The 19,249-nt window shown below is 27.4% G+C and overlaps 4 protein-coding genes across 7 annotated transcripts; 3 read left to right on the forward strand and 1 right to left on the reverse strand.

Moving 5' to 3' along the window:
* The first annotated feature begins 1,790 nt into the window (after positions 1–1,790).
* On the forward strand, positions 1,791–4,824 carry LOC117207277 (4-aminobutyrate aminotransferase, mitochondrial-like). Its single transcript, XM_033447324.1, has 10 exons — positions 1,791–2,204; positions 2,297–2,412; positions 2,489–2,656; positions 2,726–2,812; positions 2,946–3,141; positions 3,203–3,375; positions 3,458–3,592; positions 3,669–3,826; positions 3,905–4,173; positions 4,250–4,824. Exons 1-10 carry the CDS (start codon positions 2,153–2,155, stop codon positions 4,375–4,377), a joined length of 1,482 nt encoding a protein of 493 aa, XP_033303215.1. The 5' UTR covers positions 1,791–2,152; the 3' UTR covers positions 4,378–4,824.
* LOC117207270 lies at positions 4,797–10,526 on the forward strand. 3 transcript variants are annotated; one of them, XM_033447311.1, is made up of 9 exons: positions 4,797–4,982; positions 6,319–6,553; positions 6,858–7,088; positions 7,159–7,253; positions 7,323–7,392; positions 7,473–7,640; positions 7,703–9,037; positions 9,120–9,346; positions 9,653–10,526. In XM_033447311.1, exons 1-9 carry the CDS (start codon positions 4,975–4,977, stop codon positions 9,825–9,827), a joined length of 2,544 nt encoding a protein of 847 aa, XP_033303202.1. In that variant the 5' UTR covers positions 4,797–4,974; the 3' UTR covers positions 9,828–10,526. The 3 variants fall into 3 exon arrangements, with proteins under 3 accessions (XP_033303202.1, XP_033303201.1, XP_033303203.1); XM_033447310.1 differs by lacking the exon at positions 4,797–4,982 and adding an exon at positions 4,993–5,182; XM_033447312.1 differs by lacking the exon at positions 4,797–4,982 and adding an exon at positions 5,793–6,154.
* Positions 10,527–13,260: 2,734 nt separating this feature from the next.
* LOC117207273 (4-hydroxyphenylpyruvate dioxygenase) lies at positions 13,261–16,302 on the forward strand. The gene is made up of 11 exons (XM_033447315.1): positions 13,261–13,445; positions 13,673–13,699; positions 13,777–13,839; positions 14,079–14,183; positions 14,292–14,417; positions 14,476–14,565; positions 14,644–14,744; positions 14,823–14,900; positions 14,986–15,220; positions 15,296–15,535; positions 15,620–16,302. The coding sequence occupies exons 1-11, from the start codon at positions 13,443–13,445 to the stop codon at positions 15,692–15,694; spliced, it is 1,143 nt and encodes a 380-aa protein (XP_033303206.1). The 5' UTR covers positions 13,261–13,442; the 3' UTR covers positions 15,695–16,302.
* Positions 16,045–19,243, reverse strand: LOC117207276 (probable nuclear transport factor 2). Of its 2 annotated transcripts, none has more exons than XM_033447323.1 (5): positions 18,916–19,243; positions 18,687–18,821; positions 18,534–18,605; positions 18,240–18,338; positions 16,045–16,381 (listed from the first exon to the last, which is right to left on the reverse strand). In XM_033447323.1, the coding sequence occupies exons 2-5, from the start codon at positions 18,792–18,794 to the stop codon at positions 16,268–16,270; spliced, it is 393 nt and encodes a 130-aa protein (XP_033303214.1). In that variant the 5' UTR covers positions 18,795–18,821; positions 18,916–19,243; the 3' UTR covers positions 16,045–16,267. The 2 variants fall into 2 exon arrangements, with proteins under 2 accessions (XP_033303214.1, XP_033303213.1); XM_033447322.1 differs by adding an exon at positions 17,613–17,733 and having other exon boundaries at positions 18,687–19,168.
* Positions 19,244–19,249: the final 6 nt, after the last annotated feature.

Genomic DNA, 19,249 nt, shown 5'->3' on the forward strand with positions numbered 1-19,249 from the left:
TAGCATATGTACGAGTATATTTAGTTTCTGTATTCTTACAGGATATGAAGACGCAATATTATTTCATAAACGTCTAATGATCGAGAAAAATATATACGTATATATATACATACATACATATATACATACATATTCATATAAAAAGCAGCAAGGAAATACTGTTTCTAATGTTTCACTAATAAAATGCAAGAGTGAAAGTATATAGTAAATATGTAACTCTTAAATGTTGGAGAACTCAAGAACTTTTATAAAATTAAACTACATAGACTTATTGAGTTGGCAACTAAGTGATAGCGGATTTTGTCAATACCACCTAATGATAAAATCCGCAATCACTTAGTTGCCAACTTAATATTCTGTGAAGGTCTAAGTAGTATTTCCACAAGGAAATCTGTTCTCTGATATTAAGAACTGTGGTTTCATGTATGTACATTAACGTGTATGTCACGAATTCAAGATGCGTCTTAACGATTGTCAATCATTTGTTTAAGTGAGAAAAAAACAGATCGCTCAAAGCAGGTTGTACATTTTTGCCAGGATGATGCTTGTACAGTATTTTTAATTCAATGTTCACAAAACCTGGCACTGATCTGTTTTTTACCTTCGACTTTCGATTATAGTTACAGAATACATACAGTTCGTTACTTTGCCCAGATTTATATACACCATATTAGCTTTATTGTAGACTCGTTCCAAGTGATCGTGTCATATGCGTCTCATTAATTTATTGAGGCTCTTCTTTTATCTTTATTATAATATACTTCAAAAATCATCTTCTCAAAGTGTGTCGGTATATTTATAACTTAGATATACTGGAGTGTTATACATTTTTATTTTAATTCTTTGTCGTATTCTATCTTTAAAAAGTTCTATATCTCTAAGTTTGTTTGATCTATATATCGCAGAGTTAACCAAAAATTTTAAAAAAATTTTATTTTGTAAAGTATGCCTCAATGGATTTACTCTTTGAGATCTAGTGTATCTTTAATATTCTTCCGCTTTGCCTCAGAATATTATTTGACTCATAGAGACTTATAAATAAAAATTAATAAGTATTAATAAGTATTCACATTATATATTAATGCGAGCGGAATATACGCATTTGGAAATATGTAATGCTCCGTACTAGCTTTATTGATCTTCGGAGACAAACGGAAGAATCAGATTGTATCTCAAAAAGTTAATCTCCCCATATCTTCTACGAGATGCACGTGCACCTATAAAATCGTTGAATACTCTTGAAATTTGAATATGTTAAAACAAACTTGATCAGATTACGATCATTCTATCGAGTATTCTTTCCTTACATAAGAGCGATACTTGACGACATACTGGAGTAAAGGATTTTTCTGTAAAAAATTGTAGAAATACTTCAAGACATATATTATATATTAGTCGTGTAAGTTTTTGGCATGCTACTGAAATGTAAAAACTGGGTGAAGAATTTGCAGCCACGTACATTCTGTGCTGCTCTATTTCACTTTGCCCGCTTATTAATCATGTAACGAGGTGTTTATTTCTATTAAGAACAAAAGCAACAAAGTGTGATTACATAACTATATTCATCTAAATCTAATACTACTAGTTTATAATAAATATATTTGTACTAATTTTAATCATAAACTTTGTTGTTTTTATTGCACTATAAATATAAGTTAGAGGAAAGCATAGTATGTTAATTTACATTTTTTAATTTGTATTGCTTAAAAAATAATAAACTACTGTATGACAGTGGCTTCATGAAACTTTAAAAAAGCACATTAATACCGTTTAGTAATTAATTTTTAATTTTATTTGCAAGAAACAATGATTTTTGTATAAAGAAATAATGTTATAAATAATTTCGAATTACTCTAGTATTAACATCATTTGTATTACTATTAAGTGTAAACTTAAATACTTCAAAGTTCAAATAATATTACACAGGACCTATATTAATAGCTATTTACATTCTTCTGTTATGGTTTGAAACAAAAGTAAAAATGTGTCATTTATGTGAATGCATATATTACACATCTTTTATCATTTTTTAAACATTCTCTCAAGTTTTTATTTAATATGAGTTAAGAATACATGTACATACATATAGTAGAATTTCATAAATTCTCTATATTAGTGACATTATTTAATAAATACGGAAATTTCTTATAAAATGTTGTGCAAAAGTATTGTGTATTCTGTTCAAAAGAGTCCGAAACCTCGTCGTAAGTACAAAACAACTATATTGCTGGTTAATAGAGAAATGAAATTATATTATTAAAATTTTAACATACTACACTTGGTAAATAATGTGTAGAACTTCATCATATGCCAAAAGCACCATTACCTGGAGAACCTGCAAAACCATATACACTTACTGAAATTCCTGGACCAAGGTCAGAAGCACTTCTCAATGAACTTTCTAAAATTCAGGTTTATATTATTATCACAAAATTCAAATTTTATTGAAGATTGACACATTCATATAAACAATTTTAAAATATTGCAGCAAGTAGGCTCCATTCAATATTTTGGAGACTACCAAAGATCTGTTGGAAATTACTTAGCAGATATTGATGGAAATGTTTTTTTAGATATGTTTATGCAATTATCTACCCTTGCTCTTGGATATAATCATAGGTCAATCCTTGGTGCATTATCTTGTGGAGGAAATCAAGTAAATATAATTGAAAATAATTATATTCACTAAAATAAGCTTAAAGGTGTCAACATAATAAATTTTTAGCGAGTAATAGCAAACAGACCTGCAATAGGATTATTCCCTGGTTTAGAGTGGCCGTGTAAAATACAGGATACATTGCTTCAACCATGTGTTAGATATTTTTACTTATCGAATTTGTAACTACGTTTATTTTATCAATAAGAATAAAAATAACATTGGATAGTAAATAATAATAAATAACAATGAATTTGTTAAATATAATATTATTTCACACATACATCAGGTAGCTCCAAAAGGGTTACCATGCATTTTTACAGCCATGTGTGGTGCTTGTTCAATTGAGCATGCTATACAAATGGCATTCATAAAATATGCAGAAAGACATCGACGTGGCAAAGATTTTACAGAGGAAGAAAAGGAAAGTGCACCTTTTAATAAACCACCTGGTTGTCCTGAATTGTCTATCCTTTCCTTTGAAGGTACCTTAACATAGTGCTGTAATATACCAACACTACAAATTGATGAAATTTATAAAATTAGGAGGATTTCATGGTAGAACATTTGGTGCACTGGCATTAACGCATTATAAGTACATAATGAAAATTGATATACCTTCTCTTCAATGGCCAATTGCACCCTATCCACAGTATTTATATCCATTGGATCAGCATGAAAAAGAAAATAAAGAGGAAGATGCTCGGTGCTTGGAACAAGTAGATTTGATAGTACTATGATATAAATTTTAAATTAATTTTGTTGCTAAAGATTGATAAAATCTACATCAAAATATAAAAGGTAGAGGATTTAATAGAACGATATGAAAAGAATATGCCAGTTGCTGGTATCCTAGTTGAAGCAATACAATGTGAAGGAGGAGATAGACACGCTTCCCCAGACTTTTTTTTACAATTACAAGACATGTGCAAAAGAGTAAATATTTAATATGCTCTGTTTAGATTTTTATAAGATACAAATATTGAGAAACATAACACAATAAATTTTTCAGAGATCTATTCCTTTCATATTGGATGAAATACAAACAGGAGGTGGTGCAACAGGAAGAATATGGGCACATGAATATTTTGAATTAAACATTCCTCCTGATATTGTTACATTTAGTTACAAAATGCAAGCTAGTGGATTTTATCATTCTCCCGAATACATGTAACATATTTATTAAACATAATAGTGTTTGAATAGAATATTGTATCATTATAAATATTTTTCATACTATCTATTTAGGCCCAAGCAACCATATAGAGTTTTTAATGCATGGATGGGAGATCCAATCCAAATTTTACTGTTAGAGGCAGTATTACAAACCATTGAAGCAGAAGACTTATTAACTCATGTATGTTATGTCGGCAATTATTTGCTTTGTCAACTAAACACCTTACAACATGAATTTTCGGATATTATAAGTTCCGTACGAGGTAGAGGCTTTATCATTGCCTTTGATACGAGATGTAGGGATATGAAACAGAAATTAATGCATCTTTTACGTAATAAAGGTAATATCAAAAATTTAATATATTCATTTGACAATTTTTATATTCTGCTTCCGTATAGTAAATTTACAAATATTAGGTATACAAGTGGGCGACTGTGGAACAAAATCAATTCGATTAAGACCATGTCTAATATTCGGAGAATATCATGCCGATATCTTTTTAGAAATTCTGCGCGATTGCTTGCAAGAACTTGCAGAGTGCTGATGTATTTGTAAATTATATTTTAATTATTTATTGTATTATACACTTGTTAAATATATACTTTAATACAAAAATATACGTTCTATAACATTATTATATGTATGTATATAACAACTAATTATGAAGTATATTATACGATAGTAATAATAATAACAGAGCGCACCTGCTGCCATTACATTCAAATCTAAATTCAAATGATATTCAAACATCGCGGCTAGTAGTCACATAGTTCCAGTTACCGATCAAGGACCAAGAATATACATATTGTCTGTGTACATATAAAGGAGATCGATATCAGTATGGCGGTAAAGGAGCGGCTCCATTCAGCGTGATTGGAAATCAAGATTATTATGGCTCAGATTTTACATTACATAACGGGAAAGTGCATTTCTATCGAAGTGCATTTTTCGCGACGCCTAGTAGCATCTTGAACGACCATAAGTATAGAACGAAAAACAAGACATTAAGTTTGTCATTGTGAGTAAAAAAAAGTAAACGAAGAAGAAAGGATTTTACAAGGACGTTACAACTTACAACTGATAATCGCAACATCGCAACTGAAGTCCTTAGCCCCGGCACGTTGAAGCGTAAACAGTCACCATGGCAAAGTACGAAGATATTGCGTAACACTTTATCTAATTATAGCAGCGTAAAAAGTGCATCACTAATTCAATGATAATGCTCTGTTTACTATGCCACGCTGCAAACTGTATTACTATTACACTTATTTCATCGGTTTATTTCTTGGCGGCATGTCCCTTTTTAAATCTTTAATTTTTGTTAAACAGAATGCTGACTTCAAGTTGGTGTGAGTTTATGGATTAATAGTCAAAATATTTTCGTATTTAATTTTTTTATTCACATAATACTTTTATGTTGCTAAGTTATGAATATGTATTAGTTTACATTATTGGTTCTAAAGTAATATATTTCCTTTATTTCGTACTTCTTGAAAAATTATGTATATACTTGTGTATGTATATGTGTATGTATATGTTGCTATAAGTAATTAGTTTATATGTATTTATAGCTTTTCTGTTTTATTCTTTCCATAGTATAAAAGTATGAGTAATTACTATATAAATTATAAATTATATTTTCACTTGTACTTGTTAGGGTAATTTACATGATGTATAAGGAAACATTTTCTTTTTTCAGAGTAAGGTTTCAGACTTTATTACGTTATAATTATGCCTTCTCATATTATTTCATAATAAAATATATCTTATTAATGTTATTAATTTTATATACTTTTAGTTAATGTAGATAATTTACATAGATATAAATAAATTATTTTCAAAATTAAAAATTTTGTCAAAATAAAATTTTCCTCCTTCATTTTGTGTTTTATTCTATCTTCAACAGTTTATCTAAAGCTATTAGATTAATCAGAGTTGAAAATGTTTTCATTGCTAACTAATTAATTCAGTAATTTCATACAACTACTAGCATCATAAAAACTGGAAAAACATGTTGAGTTTTTAAAAAATTACTGAATCATAATGATGCAATGAGTTCTTATACAAAACGTAGTGTTATATATAACAATGCTTTTAAAAGATATGTTCTAAATTGTAATCTTATCTCCTTTATTTTGTTATCGGTTAGTGGTGCAGCTAATCAGTAATTCTCTGTTCACAATTATTTACTTCACAGACTCATTCGTGTATCAGAATCAGAGCAAGTTATAGACATTAATATTATGTCTATAATTTTATAAAAATGAAAGTTGATAGGTTTTCACAGTTATATATAGAACAGTTTTATCAATTACTCCAGGGTAAGCTACTTCATTTATAAAGGAGAAATCACTTTGTTCGTGTTCAATATGAATTTACAAATCATATATAGTATTACATAACTATATACATACTATCAACATATTATATAAGTTAATATAATATATATGTATCAAATTATGTTAATTCTGACTTTTTTTTTTAGAGAGATGATGATAGTATTTGTTTATGACACTGTAAGGTGTTGTAAAGAAGATGATGATCCTGCAGAGGCAGTTATGTATTTTCATCCTGCATGGGTATCTCTTACGCAAAGATTAGCTCTAGCAGGGCAATTAATGGCTGTTAATCAATTTCTTTCAACTTCGTTTTCCAATCCAAAATCAATCACATTACAAGGAGGAAAATTTGTATTAAAGAAATTTGGACAGTACATACTTGTAAGTGTATCGTTATTATATTTTTTCTTTATATAGGTATAATTAATAATAATTTATTTACTTATAAAAATAATTGAAAATATAAGAGAATTTGACTACATGACTTCAGAATTAATATAATGCAAAATATGAAAATCATTGTATGTATGGCATAATTTGATAGTAGTAGTTATCTATTAAAGCAGTTACAATTATCAGTGTAGTCTCAATGAATGAAACATAATATTTTTCTCATTGCTTAATGTGTCATACTTAGTATGAATTAATATTTGCCACATAAATTTCATTGTTTACTACTTTACAGGCAGTTGGAACTGATAGGAATATTCATGACTGGATTCTAGAAAGGCGTGCAAATACATTAGAATCATTGCTAAAATTTTTTCATTATGATTTGAATAAGATACTGGAATCATTTAATAATGACAGAAATAAGTTCACAGAGAAGCTTTATCAAATGTTTGAAACATATTTGCCAATACTTCAATATAGTGCCAATCTTTTCTCCAATATTCCTATCATTAAACTTCCAAAGGTATGGTTCCTTTTTAATATATTTAATTATTTATTGTGGATATAATATAAATTAATATATGTTGTTTTAGAGTGCTAGTAACATATTTTTAGAAGCAATTCAAGTTTTACAATATTATCAAGAAATCAGTGGTATAATAGGTGGTGCACTCTTCTATAATAATAAGTAAGTTTCTAGAGCAGTGACAAATAAATTGTTCTTTCATTTTAAAAACTAAAAGTATTAATATTTTAGGGTAGTTGCAACTCAGTTAAGTGCTGAGTTGACCAAACAAATTGTTATAACTGATCCATATAGAATAAAGGTATATTCAATTAAAATATATTAATAGTATGTAATATTTACATAATATACGATATTGTTTCTTTTAATACAATTTTTTAGGCTCCTGCAGAGAGAATATCGACAGAATTTCATCTACCTGTTGGAGTACAGTTATTGCGAGTATATATAGAGCAAAAACAGTTTACGAAACTTATACAAGAAGCAAATAATGAACGATATTATAGTTCTTATTTAGATTCTGTGACAAAAAAGATATTTCAAAGAAAGGTTAGTAGTTTTTGACAATGAATTATAACAATTATTTAATGATGAAACTATTATATTCTTAGAACATGTCCAAGAACAGTAAGGAACTCCCTTTGTCCGGAATGAAACGTGATACTTCTCGCATTTTTACTGTACCTGAAGAAGGAGAATTAGATTCATTACAGTACAACGATAATAGTCACTATGTACCCTCCGTACCACTTACAGCTTACAGTTCTCCAGTGAAACGTAAACAGGAAAGTAAAACAGACCGTCCTAAGTGTGTAAATCCTTTAACTCCTAGCGTTTGCTCTACACCATTAAAAGATATTAATAGAGTATTACATGGTAATGCTATGTTAATATGTAACACAAACGAAGATACAAATAATGAAGCAGAAGAAGAAAAGAAAGAAATAAAAACAAATGTAGATGATATTCCAGATGTTGTTAAGGAAGCACTTAGATATAAACGTTTAAATAAATTAAGAAACGTTACGCCAAAAGAAAAACTAGTTAAACGAAAAGAATTTAATAAGAGAAGCTTAAGTATGCATGATTTAGGATCGTCCAATTTGTACTCCAATCGAATATCAGTAAGAACATATGGATTAGGGTTGCCACAATTAAAACAAAATATATCTCCCGAAACTTCTCCTCAAAAGCAATTTTTACATAAAAGGCAGTTTCATACAATTACTGACCCATATTATCCTATATTTCGATGTGATGGATTACCAGTATCTCAGTCTTTATATAATCAATATATATCTTCGCATTACGAAGAACTTAAGGATGATCGAAATAATACAATTAATCGTAACGACTTTTTAACAAGTTTAGCTAATGATTGTAACATGAAAAATGTAACAAATAGCTGTGATACCATGATCAGTGATAATTTAGAAAAATCAAGTAATTCTCGTGACATAAAAATAGATAGTAAAGTGAAACAAGAAACTTATCGCAGATCAATGAGTCTTCCTTTGAAACCACTCAATATCACTGATAATGATGATAGACGAAAATCAGCATCGGAATGCGGTAACGTGTATGAATTTCTTCAAAAGAAAAAGTTGGATGGTCTACAATTAACGCCTCTTATGTCTAAACTCAGTTTACTTGCTGATGAGAGAACTAGCGGTTTTTGTAGTAGAGAAACAACTCCTAGCGAATTTCGTGATTTATCGGGCTTTTCAGCAGCAACGAATCAAATAATTAAGCAAAAACTGGAAGCAGTTAATAAGGAAACTGGCAGTGACGGTGAAGATGAATTGGAAGAAGATTGGGTAACTACTTCCAAAGATGAAGTTTCTTTTGAGAAAACAGAACTATTTCTCTGTGGACATCACAATATGGTGCTAGTACTATTAATGGAAAATGGAACTGCTAATAATCCTGATCTTATACACTCTCTCGTAAGTATATTTTATTGTCTAATATCCAATATATTGAAATTTAATTTTTTGATAATATATATTATAGTAATACATGTTATAGTGGCAAACTTGCGTGAATACGTTAGGAAAACTTGAAGCTAGACTACAACAATGTTTAGAGCCTCTACCTTCAAATGAAAATAAGGAATTATATAGTATATTAAGTATTGATCCTCAATGGGACACAATAAATCGTTCTGGACTCTGGGGTGTCACTGAATTGGATATTGTTTCTTGCCTTCATGATAGGTTCACATATACCAGCAATCTCACAGATATTATTGTCAGGTAATTATTTAAGCATTAGGTAATTTGATTCATTTAGTGCAATTTTGCATATGTCTGCTTGCTTCAGTAGACCTATTTATATCTTTTTGCTCGGTTAAAATAATACTACTACCAAAAATTTTCAAGAAAATGAATTGTATTATACATTTAGAGTATGTTTTGTTTTATATATTACAAAGCACTAAACTATTATATAATAGTAATATATAAGTACTAACTTATATATTTATACATTATGAAGCACTAAACATGGTAATTTTTCATGAAATATAGTAAAAAAATGAGTATATTTTATTAATTAACTAGAACGGAGGATACCGTTGTTTATGGTAACCAGTGTGGAAACGTAGAGGTATTTTATCAACAAGCAGTGGCTCCAAATACCTCTGGAGGACTTCCAACTCCTGCAGATTTAATGGGAATTGTGTCTCTTAAAGCAAAACGTAGACTGGAAAGAGATCATGGGATTGTATTGCTATAAATAATAATTATCTACAAATGCTTCCATCACAATCTCATTTAGGATTGAATTGTTTTATTTAATGTTTTGTTCTTTTTTTTATATTTCCTGGCATGCCAAATTAATAATGATATATAACATTCTGTACATATTTTATCTCCAAATAGTAGTACATACATTTTCCTGATGTTTTTAATAATATTAAATAGAAGCATTCTCTTTACCTTGTTATATGGTAATACAAGGGCATTAAAAATGGGAATGCAATTCTTCATTTAGTAGTTAGCATGTAACAGTAGTTGAACTCTTATTACCATAGCAACGATTTTCAAATAACCATATATAAACATCACGTATATATGTTAATGCGTGTATGTATACTTTTAGTATTATATTTATTTAAAACGTCCATATTTTGAGTAAGAAACAATGAGTTCAAATTTTCATATCTCTTTCCAAATAAAAGGATAATTAAACATTCCATTAATTTAATCGACCAAGAACATTTTTACGATAAAAAATACTACATATTCATAGAAAAAAATATTACCAAATTTTCTACATATATTTTTGTAATAAAGATCATACTATTGAGTCTAATAATTTAAGAATTGGCGGTAATCAAGGAATTTTTATATCACTCACATGTACCGACCATACATAACAAAACCGGTATTGAAACGTTACTATTTTCGCGATCATAAATGATATATTTTAATACGAAATATTAAATGTTTTATTAAAAGAAATTCTTCGATAATAAATTCACACTGAACAATTGGTTTTTTCATAATAGTATAAAAAGTAACGTGAACTTCAGATATTGTATATCTTTATTACATTTTTTTATCTTATTAAATATGAATGATGTTACGCAATAAAATTTGCAATTACATTTAAAAGTTTTGTATCATAAACATAAATGTAGTAGAAATATATATTATACCTAAATAATAATTTTTATCATGTATGGTTTCAACAATTAGATAAATAATGAATAAATATTCATAACAGGTACATAAATATTCTTTTAAAATATTTAAAATTGTAATACAGTTTAATAGCATGATGCAACAGTTTTTTCAAGTCCAAGCTTTTAATGTCTTAAATAAAACAAAATCATTCTAGTATTGTAATGCTATGTCCAAATTAAGTGATATTAAGTATTAATTTATTTGTCTATTTACAATCGTGTTATTATGAGTAAAGATTTTTATTGCGTTTAAGCATAAGGCAATTAATTGTTGTTTACTGCTTGACCTCTTAACAATTCCGTTTTGTATAAATGAATTTATATTGTATGTATTATAAACATATAATTAGTTCTTTGTATATAAATATATGTATGAAGCGTCTGATATGTAATCTGTTTACATGATTTATAAATAATAATGTAATTTTTAAATTTATTAGTATAAGTAGATTAAACTAATAATATTATTAAAAAAATAATGTATAACATAAGAGGTCAATATGTTAACAAAAAAGAATGTTATAAATAATATTAATGTAATTCCTGAAAATCATAAAATGCGTTATAAAAACTTAATAATAACTAAACATCAACGTCTAGCAATCACATTATATATATTTTTTAATGGTATTTGTTAAATATTTTAATTTTAATCTGAAAAGTAAATTCTTCCCGAAAAAATAATTTTTTTATTAATACGTTTAGTAGTTTATGTATTCTTCTGTTATAACTATAGTTGTAATTTCTAAGATGAATATAAATTTTATCTTAAGTATCTTTGTATATGAAGATACAACCTAAAATGAATTATGATTCTTCTAAACGTTTTAGATACTTTGACGTAATAAACGATTTCTAATTATTACGTAAAGTCCATATTTTATATTGTTTATAATAATATGCAGTATTTAAATTTTATTACATATGTTGATATGTCTCATATTGTAATTATAATAATCTTCTAAATATAATTATAATAATATCTTTAAATATATAATAATCTAATCTAGTCAATTATTGTGTATTGCGGGGAGCTGTGAATATTTCAAATTATTCCTTACTAACAGTATGTATACTTTAAATTGATTTTAAGTTATGAAACACTTTGTCCCTCTTATTTAAACTAGTTCCAATTCAAACTAGTCATATCAAAGTATAATCGCAGATATTAATTCACAAATAATATAAGACATACATGCAGTAGAACATGAACAACAAAACACTGTAATGTCATCCATGGAATATACTTTAATTGAATAAAACTTATAATTGAAATATGCAATACTTGAACTTAATCATTTTTTAAATTTTTATTTTGATATAAAATAAAATTATTATAAATATTATACTTCAAATAATATATGTTTCATTTTTCATTCCTAAATATTTTCAAAGAAAAAAGTAGTTTTTTTTATAATTGATATAATAAAAAAAAAAAGAAGAAGAAGAACATTTTAAAGAAATAGAAATCACCCTTTTTTCTATATTTATATGCAGATATCTATCATGTGTCTTGAAATCGTTCTGCTGCCTTTTGTCGACCTCGATATAGTAGAGAAGAACGAGTCGAGGCGATCCTCCTAGCTCTGCCGGTTCATTAATATGTTTGTATCACGCGCTACGCACGTTTCTGATCATTATTTACATTAAACAGGTAATTTACATTAAACAGGACGCGCCTCTAAAACCAGAATCTAAGTGTTGACACACGATCACGTTTCGTCATATAGAACGGCGAGCCTTCGCAAATGGAAAGTTTTATACGAATGAAATACTTTGAACTCTTCCTGTTTGTGGTGAAATAGTTTTCAGAAAAATAGTTATTTTTATACAACGACATATATATAATATTAACAAATATATTATACTATATATATACTATTGCTTTACTTTAGTAAGTAAGCTAATGTTTACTCTTTTTAATCATTCAAACATGTACGACAAAGTTGACTTTGATTTGTAAGCATAATTAAAAAATGATTAATTTGTTTAACTTGTTTAAATACTAAAAAGATGTATAATATTTTTTCAATAAACATAATTGTATTTTATTTTCGCGTTTGCTATACAAATACAAAATAGGCGTGAAAAACAAGAATATTTACTGGAACAATATTTACAAATACATTTTTGTTATTAATTGCAATTAATAAAGTGTACAAGAAATTTTTAAATGTTAGAATACTTTACAATTTTATATTTTCAAACACATTGCAATAAAAATTTTGAAAATTAGCATTTCAATATATCTTAAATATTTTAAAAGATATCACGGAGGATATTAATGTGGATTTTAAATAAATAAACTAATCAATATAATTGAAAATCGACAATAAACAAAATTTCTTCAGTACATACGTTAAAAAATATTATTTAAAAAAATGACCTTAAAGATAATAGTTCCACAGACAAACCGATGAATAAAATATTAGGTGATTGTAAATAATCCTGAAAAACCTGCTATTGGTATTATACGTTAGATTTACGACTCACAGTTTTTAAAAGAATGCGACACAAACAAGCCTCCCTGATCAACCAATCAGCGATCAGGATATAGCATTACTGATTTTCACGCGCTTATATTTAAGCAAGATGTTTCCGATTACAAACCACGAAAAAGAAATCATTAACTAGCTCGTTCTAACTTTCCGCAAGTATTCAAAATGGTATGAAATTTATAATCTGTTTTTAGCTAAGTTCTACTATAAAAAAATTTATTATTACAGTACCGTAGTAGTATTAATACTATTTAATTAAGGACATTTTAATTTGTATAAATGTTAGTTTTCAGTCCTAATATAATCGTTCGTAATTTAAATAAAATAAAACTTTTAATGTTTTCTGATTTTCAGATAAATCGATAATATAAAATTTTTAATTTCATTTTTTTCAGACTACATATACAGATAAAGGTCACAAGGTAATTATAGTAACACAAATACTTTAATTGAAAATATAATTATACCATATATTTAACATGTAATTCTTCGTTTTTAGCCTTTAGGAGGAAAATTCTTGTGCTTCGATCACCTCAAATTCTGGGTTGGAAATGCAAAACAGGTAATTAGAACAAAATAGTACATATCTACTAAAAAAACCAGATAGTTTCATTAAATAATAGATGAAATCATGAATTTCATGACATAAGCAAATATTCAGGATTCATATTTGTTAATACTTTAAAACATTTTCTCGTTTTTCGATATTTGTGATTTCTTTTATATTTTCACACGGAAACAAAATTGAAATAAGCCACCCACCTATTATGAATTTATATTTAAACACATTTGTTACTTTAGGCAGCCAGTTATTACTGCACTAGATTGGGTTTTGAACCTTTGGCTTATCGTGGTTTAGAGACTTGTTCCAGGCGCGTAGCATCACACGTCGTTAAACAAAATCAGGTAAATACTAAACAAATGTTTATTGTTCATATTTTTATAAAGTAACATCTTTTACCTGTCTAATATCTTATATTAGTAAAAAAATAAAAATACTGTTTTTATTTATAGATTATTTTTGTATTTGAATCAGCTTATGAACCTGATGATGAAGAAATGGCAAACCATCTTTCCCGACACGGAGATGGTGTTCGTGATATTGCTTTTAATGTTGAGGACATAGACATCATTGTAAAAGTATGTTAATATTATAACTTCCTGCGAATATATGAATGAAAGGATTATTATTTTTTAGATCGCAAGAGAAAGAGGTGCCATAATAGTAAAAGACATATGGGAAGAAAATGATGAATATGGTATTGTAAAATTTGCTACCATAAGTACCGTAAGTACATACAAAGAAAGAAAATAATGAACTAACAACAGTATTTCAATAAAACATAATTATTCTCTTATTTACTAGTACGGAGATACATATCATACGCTAATAGACAGATCCAAGTATAACGGATTCTTTTTGCCAGGGTTTCAAAAGCTATCAGAAGACCCATTTTTAAAGACTTTGTATGTAACTTAAATTCAATCAAATTATTTTTCAAATAATATTATTAAGTTTTTAATAATTTTGTTTTTGTTACTTAGACCAAAAGTAGGATTGAATTTTGTTGACCATATTGTTGGCAATCAATCTGACAAACAAATGGAACCTGTTGCAAAATGGTATACAAACTGATAAAATATTTAAGAAATTAGAGAAGTCTGTACACGCGATTGTGTTTTCTATATAAAATTTGTTTTATTGTAGGTATGAGCGATGTTTGCAATTTCATCGATTCTGGTCAGTAGACGATTCTCAATTACACACAGAATATTCAGCTCTGCGTTCCATTGTCATGACGAATTGGGAAGAAACAGTGAAAATGCCTATTAATGAACCTGCACCTGGCAAAAAGCGTTCTCAAATCCAAGAATATGTTGAATATTATGGGGGAGCAGGAGTGCAACATATTGCTCTTAATACAAACAACATAATTACAGCTGTAAATTACACATTTGACATAGCTTTTCGAAATTTAAATAAAATTTTAAAAATAAGAATTTACATTATTTCACAGATACAAAATCTGCAAACTAGAGGGCTAGAGTTCCTAGATGTTCCAGACACTTACTATGATATGTTAAGAAACCGTCTGAAAACCAGTGGTGTACAAATTTTAGAAGATGTCAATATACTTCAAAAATTAAAAATTTTAATCGATTATGATGAAAATGGATATCTTTTACAAATATTTACTAAAAATATGCAAGATCGTCCAACTCTCTTTATAGAAATCATTCAAAGGCATAATCACAATGTGGGTATTATAATGATCATTAAACCTACCATAAATCTTTTAAAACTGAAACTAATAAAATTATAAAAATTACTTCTGTTGTAGGGATTTGGAGCTGGAAACTTCCAAGCGCTATTTCAAGCTATTGAAATGGAGCAAGCTAAACGTGGCAATTTGTAAAATTCATATTTTTAATACTTATGTCAACTAAGATAAAATACAATTATATATAGCAGCTTGTTTTTTTAAAATCATGCTTTTCATCTTCATTACATTAAAATTTTTTTATACTGCAAGTTGTAAAATAGAAAATACCATTATGTTATTAATTCCAGATATTGTATTTAATGGTCAATATTTGTTTTACAAAAATACACGTAGTATGAGGGAATAAAATATGTAACAATACAATTTAAAAAGTAATAATCAATCATTAAAATTAAATATTATATGCTGCTATATTATATTGTGATATTATGTCATTAACATGTAATCAATAGGTGTATTTAGAAAAAGTGGAAAACAAGAAAATTATTAAACTGTATTTATTTTTAATGCTCTTTTCTTTCTTTTGTGGCCAAGATATAAGCAAATGTTTTTCATATAAAAACTGCAGTATCTAGAAAGAATGGAATAATATGTGATGACAAAGGATATTAAGAAGAAAGTAGCTCACTTATTTTAATCTCTGGGGAGTCCATGGCTCAGATACCTGTCTGCTATTAACTGTAATTAACTTGCAGACATTTCTCTTCATACACTATCATGAATGCCAAGACGAAAGATGTCATGCTGGCAAAAAAATGAATTCCCCAGTGGCTTCAACACAAAAATCTGTGAGAAGGCATGTGGTGGATCTTCATCTGCCTGTAACAAATTATAGATATATAATTATACACTTAAGCTATATATATCATTACTACATGTATAAATCTAATAAAAGAATATATAAAATACATAATTTTCTTTTCTTGCTAATATATTTTACATAATCGTAATAGACCTTAATATATAAAAATTGTATTGTGTAAAAATATATTGGTATGTAATTGAATTACTATCAATAAAGATAAATTATTATTAAACATAGCTAATAATCCTATTAATTGCATCCCATGCAAAAACTATGTAAATGTTTTAGAAATGTAATAAAAATAAAGAAGTATACAGTACAATGACAAACTCATCATACAATCAAATTCTATGCGAAAAAGGTTATATTACTTTTGACCCATGATTAAGCTAAAAATAGCATCTTCAACTATATTATTATAACATTTTGATTATTATACAGATTAAATACTATAGAATTTTTTCTATTTAAAAGTATCTGATAATTATTACAACATTAAAAAATAATGATATATTATTGTAAGCTATACAAAAATTAAATTTAATTGAATTATTTTTATTTTCATATATTCATATATCATTTCATATAATATTTAAACTACTGTTATATTGATACACAAGACAAATTAATAATAATAATTGTTATTGTTATAAACTTATATTATTATTAGTATAAACTATTATTAAACAACATGTCATTAGACTTTAACCAAAAGAGAAAAAATATATTTTATTCCGGTCAGTTCAGCAATTTAAATTTTTTTTATCATCACCCTTATTACATATACATATAATACATTGTACGCATTTTTACAAATGTATTATTCCAAAAATATTGAAATATGCGGATGGTGCAACAAATTATTTATACTTATTACATAGTTTAAAATATAATTAATTATATAGTACATGCAAATAGTGAATTAATAAAATTATAAAACTTTGGTAAATTTAAATAATTATAATAACAAACATTAAGATGTAGCAAATGTTTTCACTATTATAGAGTTATTTTAAATTCTCAAATTTACCAAATTGTTAAATATTAATATTAGTTAAGTGTAAAAATTATTTTTGTCAAATTATTGATTACAGCAAATAGCAAAGCAATATTGCAAATAACACATAATTGAATTAAAATTAATAATAAGAAAGCATACTGACATACATGAAGCAGCTTTAGACATCAAAAATTAGTATCAGGCTTGCCTGTACCATGGTACGAAGATCAATGGAATAGCAATACCTGACGCCTAAACCGTGTTGTGCAGAGCAAGTCTGAAGATGTCATGCTGCACGTAAAAGCTGGTGCCAATTGGTTTCAGGACAAATGTCTGGATGTATGCATGGGGCTGATCCTCATCAGTCTGCCCAATCATCAACAATCACTGACTGAATTTTCTTATTTCATCTTCTTTGCGGAGGTATATAGAGAGATTGTTGCTGGACATTAGTCATAGCTCAATCTCTATCTTCATATGGCAGCACAAAAAATGTAAGGCAGTACAGTACACATTTGTGTAGCATGTCCAGCCAATAAAATACAATATATGGACGAATAAAAATATAAATGCGTCAATGAATTTAAAAAAAAAATCAGGCCAAATATATCTCTTTGTTTAGAAACTGCATTAAATTGTGTATGATAGAAGAAGTTAAATTACTGAACTAATTGGAATAAGATCTCTGCACATATTAAATAAAATTCTTTCATTTATGTATAATCTCTGCTATTAGCATATATATAGCATATATTTATATATATAGTATATATATATATAAATATGAATAATTGTGTATATTTTTACATGCAAATTCCCTATCTGCTTATTCATATTATACTCATATAATAATGAAAAGTTATTTTCTTTACCTGCAACCTTCCTAAAACATTAATAAGCACTCCACCATCAAACATAGGTTGTGAATCAATGGCAGTTATTATCCGATTTATTTTTTGAAATGTTAAACTCTGAAAATTAAAGATTACTAATCAACATAACAAAAAAAATTAATTTATTTTTCTTTACTTTCATAATCTTTTTATGAACTATATGATTTTCTAGTCTATATAAAATATACTTATATTAAAAAATGATAGGTATAGTATAATGAAATATGTAATAAAATATGACATATATAGCCCATTTAAAAAAAAAAAACTCACAGTTAATTTTTCCATGATTTTAATAGCACCTTGTATTTGCAAACCCTCGAATGTCATGAAAGATGACTCGGTCTGTAAACGTAACATCGAATAAGTATATAGAGAAAAAATTGTCACAATAAATAAATGTGATTAGAAACAGTTAAAGCTTACATTATACATATTTATTAAATTTGGTCTTTGTGCGGGGTCGTCAAACATCGCATAATACTGTTGTACGAAACCCTTTCCAATAACTTCATATTGAGCGTTCAATGCCATCACGCTAACTTATTGTGTTCACACTCACTATACGATATCAACAATATCAGTCTTTTTAAATGATTCAATCCTTCGACAAATCGTATTTAAAAAAAGTTCTACGACAAGGGTAAAATAGTACCTATTAACATCCCTCGTGCAAGATACAAGCGAGCAGGAAGCTACTTATGCCGACCAATCATTTCGATGTATCGAGAAAATCATCGGGATTATTCTCGAACTCTCGAAAAGTTTAGATATTCGGCAACGATTGTACTCGTTTTTGTAGAAACAATGTTGCTTCTGATTCGTGGTTCAGATTGAAAATATACGAAATCAATCCGTTGCTTTTCTGAAAATGATATGATATATATTGCAAGAAATAAATAATGATCTTTAAATGATGTGGTGGATAAAACCGGTCCGAACGAAAATTTTCTGCCAAGAAATAATTTTGTTAAACGTCATTCAAACCA

Source organism: Bombus bifarius, unplaced genomic scaffold (assembly GCF_011952205.1).
Source record: "Bombus bifarius isolate JDL3187 unplaced genomic scaffold, Bbif_JDL3187 scf7180000008026, whole genome shotgun sequence".
NCBI classification, from domain to species: Eukaryota; Metazoa; Arthropoda; class Insecta; order Hymenoptera; family Apidae; genus Bombus; species Bombus bifarius.

What these genes read in the sequence shown, in the direction of transcription:
- LOC117207270 (XM_033447310.1), top strand. Translation starts at nt 5,067, where the DNA reads ATGCCACGCTGCAAACTGTATTACTATTACACTTATTTCATCGGTTTA. An exon ending in AATGCTGACTTCAAGTTGGT is followed by an intron (nt 5,183 to 6,318) that starts GTGAGTTTATGG and finishes TTTTTTTTTTAG; the next exon opens with AGAGATGATGATAGTATTTG. An exon ending in AATTTGGACAGTACATACTT is followed by an intron (nt 6,554 to 6,857) that starts GTAAGTGTATCG and finishes ACTACTTTACAG; the next exon opens with GCAGTTGGAACTGATAGGAA.
- LOC117207273 (XM_033447315.1), top strand. An exon ending in ACATAGACATCATTGTAAAA is followed by an intron (nt 14,418 to 14,475) that starts GTATGTTAATAT and finishes ATTATTTTTTAG; the next exon opens with ATCGCAAGAGAAAGAGGTGC. An exon ending in TTCAAAGGCATAATCACAAT is followed by an intron (nt 15,536 to 15,619) that starts GTGGGTATTATA and finishes CTTCTGTTGTAG; the next exon opens with GGATTTGGAGCTGGAAACTT.
- LOC117207277 (XM_033447324.1), top strand. Translation starts at nt 2,153, where the DNA reads ATGTTGTGCAAAAGTATTGTGTATTCTGTTCAAAAGAGTCCGAAACCT. An exon ending in AAAGAGTCCGAAACCTCGTC is followed by an intron (nt 2,205 to 2,296) that starts GTAAGTACAAAA and finishes AATAATGTGTAG; the next exon opens with AACTTCATCATATGCCAAAA. An exon ending in TATCATTCTCCCGAATACAT is followed by an intron (nt 3,827 to 3,904) that starts GTAACATATTTA and finishes CTATCTATTTAG; the next exon opens with GCCCAAGCAACCATATAGAG.
- LOC117207276 (XM_033447323.1), bottom strand. Translation starts at nt 18,794, where the DNA reads ATGGCATTGAACGCTCAATATGAAGTTATTGGAAAGGGTTTCGTACAA. An exon ending in ATTTAATAAATATGTATAAT is followed by an intron (nt 18,606 to 18,686) that starts GTAAGCTTTAAC and finishes TTACGTTTACAG; the next exon opens with ACCGAGTCATCTTTCATGAC. An exon ending in AAATCATGGAAAAATTAACT is followed by an intron (nt 18,339 to 18,533) that starts GTGAGTTTTTTT and finishes TTTAATTTTCAG; the next exon opens with AGTTTAACATTTCAAAAAAT.